The sequence below is a fragment of the Colius striatus genome, chromosome 28, assembly GCF_028858725.1.
Source record: "Colius striatus isolate bColStr4 chromosome 28, bColStr4.1.hap1, whole genome shotgun sequence".
Classification (NCBI taxonomy): Eukaryota; Metazoa; Chordata; class Aves; order Coliiformes; family Coliidae; genus Colius; species Colius striatus.
In genome coordinates this window covers 821,411-837,287 of record NC_084786.1, presented here as the reverse complement: position 1 = coordinate 837,287, position 15,877 = coordinate 821,411, and the positions used below count along the sequence as shown (strand labels likewise).

Here is a 15,877-nt window from a genome sequence, read left to right as displayed (position 1 = left end):
CATCTTTTAGCACCTTGGCAGTCAAACCAGGCAGTTCTGGGGGAACTTCAGCTTCTGCCTGCTGCAAATAGCGGAGGATCCCCTTTGTGATCTCTTGGTCTACAGAAGAATGCTAAAACAAATACACACGTATTTTTAACAGCTTCTGTGTACCCACTACTTTGTGATCAAATGCACTATTAACCTGGTAACGGTTTGTCAAACCTTTATCGCATTACAGAAGTTGTCAGGCATGCTGTGTACACGATGAGCAAAGATTCTTGGAGAAGGAAAACTGAAATGTGTCACACAAGTGGCATCTGTAGCTTCCAAAGACTGCATGCATTCATCTGTTAAAGCTAAGCACACGGTTTATACACACTTGTAAGTGTACTACTCGAAGCATGTGAAGTGTGACATCACTTTAACAGTGGCTGTTTCCATCTCTCCATCCACTGATTTAAGCATTAAGAAAAAAGGTCCTTCCCAAACCACTTTGTCATGGTTTGCCATGACAGCCTTTTCTGGTGAGGGGGAAGGGGCTGTAAAGATGTTTCCTGGAAGAAGCTGCTCGCAGCTCTCCCCAGCTCTGAGCCAGACCCACTGCTGGGGCTGAGCCAATGAGCCTCCACCATCACTTTGTAACAAGAAGCCTGAAGAGGAGGTTTCTTCCTCCATTCTTCTTTCTTCTGCCCTTTCTTCTTCTGGCTGGTGGTGGTGCAAGGAGTAGGAACAGTGAGAGAAACAACCACGCGGACTCCAAGGTCAGTGAGGAAAGAGAGGAGGAGGTGTGCTGGAGCAGAGACCCTTCTGCATTCTATGGAGAGAACTGGGGAAGCTGAGGTTTGTTTGCATTTCTTTAAAGACCCTACAGCAGCGGTAGAGACTCATTTTGCTAAAGCTGGCCCCAGTCCAGGGGCAGCGATTCACTTCTTTAATGGCCCCGAGCCAGGGGCAGTGATTTCCTTCTTTATCACTATGGCCAGAGCAGGCCGTGTCCCGAAGGAGGGACCCAATATCCACAGCTGTAACTGTGGGGAGGAATCATATTGGGATTTATCAAAATGAGACAGAACATGGTTAAAAATGTCATCATGAATGCATTCTGTGTCAGACATTCCTGTCAGCCTTTCTTCTAGCTGGCAGAAGGGCAGGGTTTGGGCTATTTTTAGCAGAAGTAGTTAAATTACAAATTCACAAATCTCCTTTATTCTTAGAAGTCAAGATATTTTAGTTTGTTATATCTTAATAATTAAAAACCCCACTTACCTGTGTAAAATGATGCTCACCTGATGAACCATTTCTGCCTCATCTCCTGAATTAGTGAATGTCAGCACCTTCTGAAGATTACTGTGGGTAAAAGCCAGTATTTTGAGTAACACAGCGGTTCTTTCACTGTCCATACAAGGCTGTACAACCTAAAGGTGGATACACACCAGAGGGCTGGTAATTCATGTAATCTAGACATGCTTTACTGTGTATTTCTTCTTTTAAGAAGCACAAAGCATTGTTATATGCCAAAGAACATTGGTAAATCCTAAATCTTCTGTTAAACTTATAACGTACAATATACAATTCTCACAAAGGGTGTGAATTTCTGACAGCTTCCAGAAGCAAAATTAAAACCCATCACAATCAAAATCTCACATCGGTATTTTCTTATACGTGTGATTTTTGATGATTTGTCAGTGTTGAAGTTTCTCATTTAAGTACCACTGAAGAAGTTTCACACTCCATAAGCACAGTGCACTACCTCAGATAGTCTTAAAAAAAGCCCCAAAACATGGACATTTGCAGTGCTGCCAAATCACTAGACTTTTCACAAAAAGTGATGTTTTTCCAGTTTCATGTCATGCTCAGAATGTCTGGTCTTAGAGACTTCCCAACATTTTCAATCCCCAAATGATTATGTTTTGAGTCATTGAAGAATTCAGATCATCCTTGTAACATTTTATACAATTCTTCAGGTCTATACCACACTGACTGGAAGTTCCATGAGAAGACACCTCAGGATATACAGTAGCTTTCTCAAAATATTAGGTCAAATTAATTTCTGCACTGTGTGGCACAGAGCAGTCAAACAAGCATTTTACTAGCTCTGTCTTTGGAAAACTTACTTGTAGTTCTGCCACTCAATCAACAACCACAAAAACATTCTGAACATTCTGGTCACAAACAACTAAGACAGCCTACATTGCATTCAAGTGTCATTCAGACGACAGAAGTATTCTTACTTCCTCAGATTTTCACACTTTTAGCTGCTTCTTTGTTCTACCCAAGCATTAACAACATTGGATGAAGCTGTCTGGAGCATCTCTGGTATGTTTGCAGTAGCTCAAAACCAAGTTGTGCCTTCTTCCACCCAGGACACAAGATAAGTGCTAGTGGCTAGGTGTGCATGTACAAAACAGTTACAGTATAGCATGAGACAACTGTTTAGAATCTTAGTCATTGTACTATTTCAGAATTTAGGGCAAAACTAAAATCCGCAAAACAGGCCTTTCAATGCTTCAAACAGAAGCTTTTAACACCACATCACCTCTTCAATGCAGATGGTACAGGCCCGAGGAACCGTGCACCAAGCTGGAGACAAATGGATGTGCAGCAACACACGGTGAAAGGTCCAAAAGTTTCACAGAAGCAGAAACATCTTGTCTTACTTGGAGCTGTGTGAGCCATTTTCAGTGGTCCCTTACAGCCTCAGTAAGTCTATGTTTCTGTGATCTAATGCATTAGAAAATGAATGACAATGTTTTAAAAATCAAACCAGACATTTCCATTTCACTATGTAACAGCCCCTTAAAAATCAAGCTTCATCGAGTATCCAAGTGATATGACATTAACCACTTGTTAGATATTACTTGATAAATAAGTTACAGACTGCCACACTCATGCAGTCCATCTCTGTCAATGTCTAAGCAGATGGCCTAAAGAACCTGGGAAGCATCATCAAGATACTCTAAGATGACATCAGATGCACCCATTCCCAACATGCACTACCTTTTGGATCATTCATTGACATTTGCACCTTAGAACACAAAACCTGCAGTACTCTAATATATACATCCTCCACTCCTGTTTCTCAAGGTTTGTAGCAACTGCTCAACTGCAAAAGTGTAAGAATTGGTGGAATATACAAGAAAGGATTATTTCCCTGACATGAGACAGCAACTACATCACATCCTTGAGCTATTGGTGGCCAACAGTAAGATTCAGTGAAGTTAGGGCCTAAAACTTTTTTCCAAGTAAGTTCCTACAGAAAGAGAAATAAAGAGTTCTACCTGAAAATCGTGTGCTTGAAACACCAACAAGGCAACACAAAGCACTGAGCAATTTAAAAGCCTTTGACCCACTGCATAATACATTTCCTTAACACACAATATGATAAGAGTTCTTCTGGGATGAGGAGTTAAATTCTTACATCTAATTCAAATGCCATCATTTGTAGCAGTGGTTGATAGATCAGATGAAACTGTACAATTCTACAGTCTCTCTGAAGCATAATTTACTCAACCGTATGAACAACCTCCTACACATTCCTCAATCAAAATTAGCTACTATAATATTTAGTATCTGAAAGTTAAGGTATGATACTAGTCTTAAAAATACTAAATGTAATGTATTACATTAGCATTACCCTTTCCAGATCTTCAAGAAGTGGTGCTGTTTCCAGAATTGATGGTGGCTTCATTTTCTTGCCAAGAAAGACAAAGTTTCTTTCTTCAAGATTTTGAAAACTCTGAAACCATATGAAATAGATGACAAAGGCAATACTTAGTAGATGGGTTTGAGCTTACATCCAACTTAAAAACTATTTTTTTTTGAGAAGAATTAGCCAAAGAAACGGTAAACAGAAATGAAGTACAACTCACACACACGTCACACAGTACAGTGCTGAGACTCCTACTGTCCCCTGACTTGGCCATTGCCTCTGTTTCTTGCTTTTTTTCTGTCTCTTCCCCTGCTTTTTTTTTTTGCCCTTCATATTTTCACAGAGGCACCATCAACTTTGCTGGCTTGCTGACCTTTGGTCTGGTCTTGTTGCTGATGTGGCTGGATTCAGTCTCTGATGTCCCTCCACAGAGTCCCTCCACAATGACCACTCTTGTAGCCTCAACACTACCCACACCTTCCACATATATGACACACGTTTGCAGAGGTTAAATGGAAGTTATATCCTGGAATTACCTGTTGCTCATTTTCAGTTCTATGTGTGTTCAAAGGATCAGAATTTAAGCACTGCTGAAGCCTGAGAAATATACAAATATTAAATTCAATGTAAATGCAAAAGGAAAGCGTAATCGATAAATATCACCAATATTTCTAAATGGCACGAAACAGTTCACCTACAAAATATCTCTGATGTATTACCTGTGCCAACAAAAACCCTCAAATATGACAGAAGAAATCAAAAAGTACCATTTTGGATGTAAAATTTACTATTAGGTTTTAGGTATCTGAAAATAACCCAAAGGTTTTTTTAACCAAGATAATTGGTGGGTTCCTCAACTTCAGAAGAAAATCAGATGGGACTGCAGGAAAAAGGTGTCTTAAAGTTGCAAAACCATGAAACAATGTATCTTTGCAACAGTTAAAACTTGAATTAAAAACACCCCTCAGCTTGTTTACATATGCAGCAAGTGATTTGCAGCATAATAAAAGCCTTGCACAAATCAACTCAGTCAGATTTCATTCAGCTGGAAAACTTTATAAATCACACTAAGAATAAAAGAAGGCAACTGAATATGCTGAGTGTGCAGAAACGTACTGCCTCATCACAGCCTTGTTTAGAAAGAATTGCTATTTTTACTGTGGTCTGGATAAGTATCAGCAGCTTCTAATGGCCTCCTTCCCCAATACCATGTGCACACATCTTGTCTTACCCTCTGCCCTTTTAACTGTCTAAGAAGAGTAACTGGAAACATACTACAGCTCCTAATTATCTGACTACACAATTGGTTCAAATATGTAACATACTGTACCACACCTGTCTGTGTGAACTGCTGGATTTTCCTTGAAAGGCAATCCTGGCATTGTTTTGACAATCTATCAAGAAAAGACAAACCCTTTTCTGGCAGTAAAATACTGCTTAAGAGCAATATTTTAGAAAAAAAAGATTACTGAGCTCAAGGTGGTTTTCTTACCTAACCGAATTTTCTTCATTAAGAATCAAGCATGCAACAAGAACATCAACCACACAGGAGAATCAGTTCATGTTCACAGCTCAAGCTATAGCTTCAGGCAGCTCTTTCTTTGAAGAATCTGCCCCTGTATTCCCCCAACAACTACCAAAAGCTGGCCACACAAAACCACTACACATCTTCACAGCACTAGAGCAAGTGAGTACAAAAGGAGACACAACCTGTTCAAAGTCCATAGCTGAAATCTAAAAAACCAAAACCACCAGAACCACAAACTTGAAGGACAACGTTCTCTTTTAACTAGATCAAGAGTTAGTCCCAGATTTGTTACATGAAAGGACATGATAGGTGACTACAGTATTCCTAATCTGCCTTACAGATGCTTCACTTAATTCATTCTGACATTTGAATAGAAAATCTAACACTTACAGATGTGGTAGTTTCACTGTCATCTGTGTTGGAGCTTTGTCATGTCTTTTCAAGAACAGAACCAGATACAGCAAGATCTAGAAAGACAATTTGAAAAGATGCAGAAACACGTTTGTGATTATCTGAATCTATGAAAGGCCAGTGTTTTTACAGTTGGTTGCAACTGACTTCTTTCTCTGCTTGTCTCATTTTCTAATGGCAAAAAGAACAACCAAAAGACAGTTGTATTTACATAAAGATATGCAAATGAACCGAGGGAACAAGGACAGAGGATATTTATAGTGATTCAAGTCTGTTTTAAACAAGACAACTCACAGAAAACATTCAAGTTACCTCTGTGTAGAGAAATCCCTCTAAACTCAAATCAAACAGTAAGGTATCACTGATCAATGCTACAAGTTATTTCAACAGTATCTAATGCTTTTCAGCATATCAACAAATGACCCTGCAACTCACCCTTTGTCTTATCAAGTACAAAATGCTTTAGAATATTCCTGCATCTGCTGATTTGATTGCTCTTTGTAAACTCTGATACATAGGCAGTGTTTGTTAGGATACCTTTTGTTCCACTTGTTGGATTCCAACTGATACAGTAGTTCAATATATCCAGTTAAAGACAAATGATGCACTGCATGAATGATTGCTGCCAACACACACGGTTCCCACTTGTTTCAGGATCTGTTGATACCTTCTGCTGGAGCAGCACTGTCCTCAAATCAAGTGCAGGATTAACAACTTTCACTGGAAGAGAGTCAAGATTTAATGATGTTTGGGTCTCCTGATAATCTGCTGAACTCACTGCATTCCCTTCAGCTTGCTCAAAATGAGCAAAGCTGCTTAAGACGAGATCATCATTAACACATACCTAAAAAACCCAAGTATTTGACTGACCAGAATCAACAAGCAAGTCACCATCACATACTGCTTCAGAATTTACTTGAAGCTGGAGACAACAGGAAGACATATGCAGTATGTACAAATGCTTTCTGAAGAGTACTCATTCCAGGGCAGGAAAGTTGGTCATATCTTCCTCTATGTTCTCCAAACAGGTGTTACTTACCAGTTTCATGCTTTTGCCTAAAATTCTGTGCTCAGTTTTCTATGAGCTTTAAACATTTTTAGAAAAACTATCTTAGTTTTATGTCCCTTTGATTCAGAGTGCATCCAAACCTGGCAGGAAAAAACAATATTCAACTGAAAAGTTCTCACTGGCTCAGAGAGAAGTGACACTTGCCAACTGTGATTCTGAACAGAGAAGGTATTCAAATTAAGATGTAATCCAAGTTATTGTCTACAGTGAAGACCACAGCTCTAATGTTAAAAGTCTTGGTAAAATACTCCAAATGGCAGCAGTTTTCAAACACATTTATTTTTGTCTACTAGGCAGCTGCTTAAGTCTGACAGTAGCTGCAGCAGAGATTTAGCAGGAGTTACGCACTTTGGTAAGTGCAACGAGCTTTCTTCCTTTCTCCCAACTGTTTGGGAATTCAGCCTTATGCACATATGAACTTGTATTTATTTTCATAACACCATGCAACTGCCTTCTTGAAATATCTTTAAGTGTATCACAAAGAAGGACAAGAGTACAGTAAATTCACATAGTTGTTCATCTGAAGTACTTGGGGGACTTCATTTGCTTGTCAATACCTTCCAAAGCGCTTCACAAGTTTCCACCTCACAGAATTCATTCCAAAGTTCACAAACAACAGATTTAGAAAATAAATCTTCTAATAAGTTAATGATTGCACTTCTACTGTATATGGCAAATTACAAAATTCACTTGCAAATAACACTTTCCGGTCTTAAATTTGTCACAAAGTTATAACTTCTATAGCAGAGTGCACAAAGAGCTTTGTAGAGAGAAAAATATCTTACCTTTTCACCTTTTATTGTCACATAAAGGAAAACATCAGATGTGGTATCTCCTACAGCACATACTTTGGCTGTCGTCTGGGTAGCTGCTAAACAGAGTTATAAATACAGGAACAAGGAAAAAGATTAAACCCATACAAAATTATCAGTATTTGCCACTTCCACCTTTTGACACAGACAAAAACAGAAATCACAATTAGATGCGTACACTATCTCTTTAGAGAAGCTACTACAACTGTTGTAACTTTTAAATGAAATAAGAAAGTAACAGGGCAATAAGAAGGGTTACAAAAATGTTCTCCTTAGTCTTTGAAGGAAAATTGAGAGCCAAAACAGATTAATGACTTCCACACACAAACTAACCTAGTTCTACACTAAAAATCTTTGTCAGAGTCTAAAAGATGAGCTAATCTGTAGTACAAATGCATACTTCCCAAGCTTGACCTTTACTTTTCTTGAAAGAAGTTTTATTTGTATATGTGTATAGCTTAGTTAGGCTCTACATCCAAGCAAACACAGCTGATGAAGTCCACGAGTCAACTGTGAAGCACTGCTTCTGCAGACACTAAGGATGTGCCAGTAATGAAAAAACATTATCACTGCGTACGGTACAGTCTGGGAAATGAAATTCAGTGTTATCACTGCTTCTATAGGAACCTTTCCCTTTACTCTGCATGGTGACACACAGCTGGCTGTGGGGAAAAAATAAGTAAATCATTGAGAAGCATTGCTTACTGGTTACCTTGGGGAGTTGATCAGCCTAAAGACCCTTTCTCATTTTCATAAACTCATCCTCTCCTCCCCAAATACAAGTACAGAAAACTCCACATAAAAGGTAAGTAAATGGGCAGGCAGTTTTTCAGGTAGAAGAATATAACTCAAGATTAGGATACCTCAGTGAAGAGCTGCTTTTCTAGTAAGACCAAAAGCTATCACAGAAAGACTGGATGAGCCACTGAAACTTCAACTATGGGAAAAGACAAGAAGAGATTAAAGAGAAAGCAGTTCTGGACAATGAAATGACTACTTAGAGCTCAATCTATTTTTTAACATGTGTAACAAAGATACTCCTCTTCTGAGCTGCTGCTTACATCCTCGTCAAACAACAACTGACAGGGTAAATCCGTAAGCCAGATTGTGACATCTCCATACAAAACTACAACAATACATTTGTGATGCCGAATCAAAGATTCAGGACAAATAGACAGAAAGGCTTCATTGTTCAAAACAACTGTCACACGAGTCCTACGTTATTTAGCCTATCCAAGAGCCAGATACCCTCTAGTAAACTGTCAAAACTGATGCAGCATGGAAGCCCGCAGTACTCAACATGCAGCTCCACAAATGTTTTTGCTTTAGTCCACACAGAAATCACTAATGTAGCTTCTTTCTGTATTTTTAACATACAACATTCTTAAATAAATACAAAATACAAGCACTACAATTCTCCAATGGTTTCTTTTTCCCAAAACAGAAATACCAATGACCATTTTGGCAGGATGTTTTATTTACCTTTGAGAAGGTTTAGAAAATACTGAGTAGCAGCATTATCCCATCTTTTAGCTGCTCTAGGAAAATAAACACAACCAACCATCCTACCTCAACAAAAACTAACAACTTTGGAAAAAGCTATGGATACATGTCAAGAGATTACTTCAAGTCATGATAAATCTTAAGAAAGGCACCAATGAGACATAACAAAGGATTAAAACAGGTCAATAATAAAACTGGAATCACTAAGGAAGAAACATTCATTAATCACTAATCGGTTCTGTTTAAGAACTGCTCTTCTGAAACAGGTTTTGTAATCTCATTTCCTACCTTCTTCTTGAAACACAATCTCTTCTAAAAATAACTGATGTAACAAGACTTCATGCTTAGGAAACTTACTAATACAGTTATTAAACTCTACTTACACTGTTCCTGCAGTACTTCCACAGAAGTTGACATGCAGTGTCACTGGCTGTGCGCGATACAGTCTACATTTCTTTGCTCTATATGGGATCCACATGAATGCTTCCAGTGCCACTGCAATGCTTAAAAACAAAGCAGAAATAATCTCCTTTTACAAAGTAGATTTTTTCTTCAAAAGTCATTGGTCTCATATACATTCTTCCATTGTCTGGTGTCTGACAATACAGTTCTTCCAGAAGTTTAGCTCCCACTGTGATACATCCTGGAATCATCATTTTTCTCTCCAAGAGAGGTGCTACCAGGAGCAATTAATCTATAGATTTGCTCCAGGTATTAATTGTAGAATCATAGAATGGCGGGGTTGGAAGGGACCTTTAGACATCATCTAGTCCAACCCCCCTGCAGAAGCAGCTTCATCTAGATCAGACTAGACTTTACCTAGGCTTTACTTAGGCTTCTTATGGCATCCTAGTCTTCTTAGACTAGACTTTACCTAGACTTCACCTAGACTTTACTTAAAGTCTTTCTGATCTTTTGCCACAAAATCTGAAGTATTTTCATGGCATTTAGCCCTCATACTACTACTACATATAGCACCTGGCACCATTTATTCCCCTCTACAATAATGACTGCTGTGAGAAACCAGGTATCATTAATACCAGCAAGAAGCAATCCTGATAAATACACTAATGTGCATTTGCACTCACTTTCCTAGAAATAACTTATTCTTTGTAAAGCTATCACCAGAGTGTTAATTTACCTTTTACACTTGATTTCACCTGAGACATTTAACAACCAGCAAAACACCTTGTACAGCAAGATTTTAAGATCCATATATCTATCATTTTTGTTTAAATCTTTCTTTTGCAATTAAAAAATCCCTCAGATTTACTTCTGGTTGAACATATTTTAAACCTGAGGCATTGTCAACCTGGTTTCCAATACACCAAATTTAAAACCATTGTTTAACTTGAGATTTATTTTAAAATAAGCTTCATTTTGCAGAATATCCAAAAAAATGGTAAAGCTTCTTGTACTCAAAGCGGCATACTGTATTAGAGAAACTAACCTTAAATGTAGCTAAAAACTTAGAACAGTTACTCTGTAAACCGTATTTCTCAAGATTTCAGAAACTGCAGGTTCACAGTGGTTTTATTTACAACTAGGAACCTGTAAAAACTCTTTTTTTTGCAGTATGTCAAGACAGACTGACAGCTCTTAGCAAACAAGCCAGTAAACTGCAGTGGGGAAAAGATCCACAGAACAAGACTGGTTTGCATGCACACTTGCAATGGCCTGTTACATGGCTAGAAGTTTCTCGTGGACTCGAGCCACACCTCAATTAAACCAAAGCCTTGCTACTACCAATCTTAATAAGCCTTCAGTAGTATTTGTATGCATCAACTAACGAAAAACTGTCAAAATAATCCAAACACACACTTATCTGACTTAACAAAAATATATTTGGCATAATCCACAAGGAAACATCGTGTTTGATAATGATCTGTACAGTGTATGATTGACTTAATAACTGCTCTACACCAGCACTTGTGCTCTCCACTGAACACCACACAAACCTGAAAGAGAAAGAACAGGACCGTACGTTCTTCTAAATAGAGTGAACTACACTCAGGTTTGTTTAGAAGCGAGACTACAGTACTTATTATATGGCCTCAACTTGCTTTTAAAACACAGGCATTACAACTTATGCAGTTCTGAAGGTTACAGATAGGAAGACACAACTCACACTGATACCATGAGCTGTTTTTATACGTGACAATTTTGTTTTGAAAAAGCATCCTGGATACTTCAGCCCCAAACCAATGCAAAGACTCTTGCTATCTACACAACATAACGGTGCTTTTACCTGTCCTTCTTCTACCGTGACTGGTTTTACCTCATCCACATCTTTGTAAGGTGTGTGGTAGAGCTGATTCATTGCAGCAGTCAGGTTTTTATATTCTATTTCATCGACTGTGTAAGGCTCACATCCTTCCATAGGAACCCAGAAGCAACCCAGACTTTCAACCTAGGGCAAGGAGTAGATAACAAAACCAGGTAATACTAGACTTAAAAACATCCCATTATTTGAGCAGAAGCTATCTGAGCAGCAAATCTAAAAACGAAACTTAATCTTTAGTGAGGCCCGTTAAAAAGTACTGGGGCTGGATACTGAGCATACAGAATGTCAACAAGCAGAACATCTTTCAAGTCATTAGGTCATTAAATGACTTCTCAGCTTTCAAGTTTCTTCAGCACTGTAATTAATGGCACACACAATCTAAAAGGTATTGCTATTATCTAAAAAGTTGGTTAAACCAAACACTGTGTAAAGTTCAGAGACATAAGGCTTCCCTATTATTGTCAAGAACTATGTATGAAAACACAGAACACACAACAAACCCCATCAACGGGCTTTTCTTCATGCTCAAGAGTCTACAGGACAGTTGCTTTCTTTATAATAGAGTCATAGCTTTCTGCTTAGCCTTTGTAACCAGTTCTATCCCAGTCTCTCCTCTGATCTGGGTCTCCTGCTCTTAGGGGTTAATCCCAGTTCAACACCACACAGCTGCTTCCTAACTCTCCTGCAGTGGGATGATTAACAGAACTGGAAGGATTAAAGTGAGAAAACTCCTAGGTTGACGGGTGAAATAGGTAAACACCTCACAGGGTAAAACAAAAGCTAGGTGTAGAAGCAAAGCAAAATGAGGAATACATCGTTTCCCATTGGTGGCCAGATGTTTATGCATCTCCTGGAAGGCTTCAGCGTGTATTAACACTGACTTGGGAATGTCTCTAGTTATTGAATTTGGCTTCCCCTTTTCTCCTCCTTCCCCACAGGTTTTATTGCTGAGAACAACATCCTATGGTATGGAACATCCCTTGGGCAGTTGGGGTTAGCTGTCCTAGCTATATTCTGGGAAAGGGACTTTACTCTGATGCCTTGTGGAATTGAGTAGAATCTAGCACTATACTGCACTGTATTTAAGATTACGTTGCACAGCTTCCAGTTTAGATTTTAGCTGCATCCCTACTGACCACTGTTGAGATTAAACAAGTATAAACACCTCTAACACATAAAAAGAGATACCAGCACATCTATGTGAGAAACCAAACAAGCTTCCTCGTGAAAGACTAGGGTCAGACTCTGCAGGGAAGCACTTGTATGAAGCGTTCTTGCAAGAGCGGTGTCCTAGCCAGCAGCACACCTGACAGGTACAACATTGGGCTTGTTATTCCCTATCCAGGGTCCCTCCCTTGTTTCCCCACTGATCAGGTACTCCAAGGTTTACAACTTCTCCAGGCACCTACAATCCCCTCAGGGGATGGCTGGTTTTTGTACATTATGACCCATTCCCCACAGTCCTGAGATTTAAAACTCTAGTTAATGCTACAAAACTGTCTTATGGTCAGTGCACTGATTTACACCACACAGACACAGACAGCAGTCGAAACTCCTTGTATTAAGTTCTTTCTAATTCTGCAAAAGCAACATCAATATTTCTTACACCTGGGGCATCATGGCAAGGGGACGTCCCCTCCCGCCCAAAAAACAACCGCCCCCCCCCCCAAGCCACGAGGCACGAGGGCAAAGGGCACAAACCCCCCTAAATGACCCAAGATGCCCCCAAATGAACCCCAACTCCTCCAAATGAGCCTAAAATCCCCCCAAATGAGCCCCAAACCCCCCTAAATGAGCCTGAAACCTCCTCAAATGACCCAAAACCCCCCAAAATGGCCCCAAAAGCCCCCCACGTGAGCCCAAAACCTCCCCAAATGACCCAAAAACCCCCAAATGATCCCAAAACTCCCCCAAATGAGCCCAAGATCCCTCCAAATGAGCTCAAGAACCCCCCAAATGAGCCCAAAACCACCCAAACTGACCCAAAATGCCCCCAAATGAGCCCATAATCCCCCCTAATGAGCCCCAATCCCCCCAAATGAAACTGAAACCTCCTCAAATGACACAAACCCCCCCCAAATTGTCCCAAAAGCCCCCCACATGAGCCCAAAACCTCCCCAAATGACCCCAACTCCCTCCAAATGAGCCCCAAAACCCCCCAAATGATGCCAAAACCCCTCAAAATGGCCCCAGCTCCCACCAAATCACCCAAAACTCCCCCAAATGAGCCCAAGACCCCCCCAAAGGAGCCCAAGACCCCCCAAATCCCCCCAAATGAGGCCCAACCCCCCCTAAATGAATCTGAAACCTCCTCAAATGAGACAAAACCCCCCAAAATGGTCCCAAAATCCCCCAAATGAGCCCAAAACCTCCCCAAAGACCCCAACTCCCTCCAAATGAGCCCCAAAACCCCCCAAATGATCCCAAAACCCCTCAAAATGGCCCCAACCCCCTCCAAATGACCCAAAACTCCCCCAAATCAGCCCAAAATGCCCCAAATGACCCCAGAGCCCCCACATGGACCTAAACTCCCCCAAATCAACCCAAAGGAGCCCAAAACTCCCCAAAATGACCCCAAACCCCCTCAAACGACTCCAAAACCCCCAAACGATCCACACTCCCCCCTAACCTCCCCCAAATAATCCCCAACCCCCCCAAACGACCCCAAATCCCCCCAGGCCCCCCAAGTGACCCCATATCCCCCCAAACGACCCCAAACCCTCCCAAATGACCCCAAAACCCCTCCAAATGAACCCAACGCCCCCTAAATAACCTCAACCCCCCCCAAAGGACTCCAACCCCCCCAAGCGACCCCATATCCCCTCAATCGACCCTAAAACTCCTCAAACCCCCACAGAACCCCTCAAACGCTCCCACACCAGCCCAAACAACCCCAGACCACCCCCAAAAGCCCCCAAGACCGCCCCAACTCACCTCCCCCCTCTCTCCATGAGTTTCCGCATCCCTGTGGCACCTCAGACTCCGCCCCGGATGATGGGGGGCTGTCCCTGATACCCCCCAAAGACGTAGGGAGGGTGGAGGAGGGGAAAAGAGCGTGGGGGGTGGTCAAGCCGAAGCCCACCCACTTTTTTGGGGGGTAAGTGGGGTTTAGGGGGGCTCCACCCCCCTGATGGTGCAATAACTCCCCCTCCCGCCCCCAAAATGTCCCTCGGGGTAAGCTGGGAGGGGGCTTATGGGGGGGGGAGGGGTCTCCCCATGAGCTCAGACCCCCCTCAAATGACCCCAAAATCCCCCAAAATGAGCCCAAAACCCATCCAAATGGCCCCAATCCCCACTCAAATGACACCAACCCCCCCAAATGAGCACAAAATCCCACAAATGAGCTCAAAACGCCCCCAGATGGCCCCAAACCCCCCAAAATGAACCCCAAATCCCCCCAAATGAGCCCAAAACCTCCCAAATGACCCCAAACCCCACAAAATAAACCGAAACCCCCACAAAATGAGCCCCAAGCCCCCAAATGACCCAAAACTCCGCAAAATGTCCCCAAAACCCCCCAAAATGAACCCAACCCCCCCCAAATGAGCCCAAAACGCCCCAAATGGCCCGAAAACCCAACCAAAATGGGGGTTTCGGGTCACAAAATGAGGGCGGGTTGGTCACAGGTTCAGTTTGAGGCGAGAACGGCCGTTTTAGGGGCAAAACCGCTGCTGTGAGGTGGGAAAAGGAGCTCGGGTCGGGTACAAAGCACCCAACATGGCGGCTGTGCGGACGCCGCCATGTTGTACGGACTCCGTTACGGTGAAGGGGGCGGGTGCTGTGCGGACGCCGCCATGTTGTACGGACGCCGTTACGGTGAAGGGGGCGGGTGCTGTGAGGGCGCCGCCATGTTGGGTGAGGACAGAGGCGGCCGCCATTTTGTGCCGAGCGCGCGTTTTCCGGCTTCCGCCCGGCTGAGGGGAGGGAGGAGGCGGAGAAAAAGCGGCTTTTGACGCCAAAAGCGAGGGCGAGGTACAGCGGGGAGGGGCACGGGGAGGAGGAGGGACGCGAGAGGGAGCCGGAGAAAGGTGTTGGGAGGCGCGGGGCTGGCAGGAACGGGGAGAGAATGGTTTAAATTGCTCCGTTTTACCCCAAAAAGCGGCGGGTTGTTGAGCTTAGAGGGACCGTTTTGCCCTCAGAGATTAAATTTCCTCTCACACCTTCGTTTTATGCCTCAAATGATTCCCATTTTCGCCCTCAAAGCGGCGGTTTTGCCCTAACCCTGTGGTTTTTGCCTCAGAAAGGCGCTTTTCCCGCCTCAAAGGGATTTTCCCCCTCTCAGATTAACTTAATTTCCTCAAAGCAGCTATTTTCCAAAAAAAACCCTGTTTTTCCCCACAGAACAGCGATTTTCCTGCCTCAAAGGGATTTTTTTTCCCCCTCAGATTACTCAGTTTTCCTCAAAGCAGCGATTTTCACCCAAAAAAGCAGTTTTTCCCCTCAAGGAGGCGCTTTTCCCACCACAAAAGGATTTCTCCCCCTTCAGATGAACTTAATTTGCTTCAAGGCTCTGATTTTTACCCTAAAACAGAGGTTTTTTTTCCCCTCAAAATGTGACTTTCCAGCACATAAAGTAGCTTTTTCCCTCACCCAAAGCCTGGGATCAACTTCATTTGCCTCAAAACAGCAATTTTCACCA

At 42.0% G+C, this 15,877-nt stretch overlaps 1 protein-coding gene across 1 annotated transcript in view; it reads right to left on the bottom strand.

Annotated features, from left to right (window-relative positions):
- The window catches only part of LOC133628079 (DNA-(apurinic or apyrimidinic site) endonuclease-like), a 34,361-nt gene extending 19,245 nt beyond the window's left edge, over positions 1-15,116 (bottom strand). Inside the window, exons 1-2 of the mRNA XM_062015979.1 lie at positions 15,054-15,116; positions 11,203-11,364 (exon numbers count right to left, since the gene is read on the bottom strand). Of these exons, the coding sequence (XP_061871963.1) occupies positions 11,203-11,364; positions 15,054-15,116 (225 nt within the window). The remainder of the gene's footprint in view (positions 1-11,202; positions 11,365-15,053) is intronic.
- Positions 15,117-15,877: the final 761 nt, after the last annotated feature.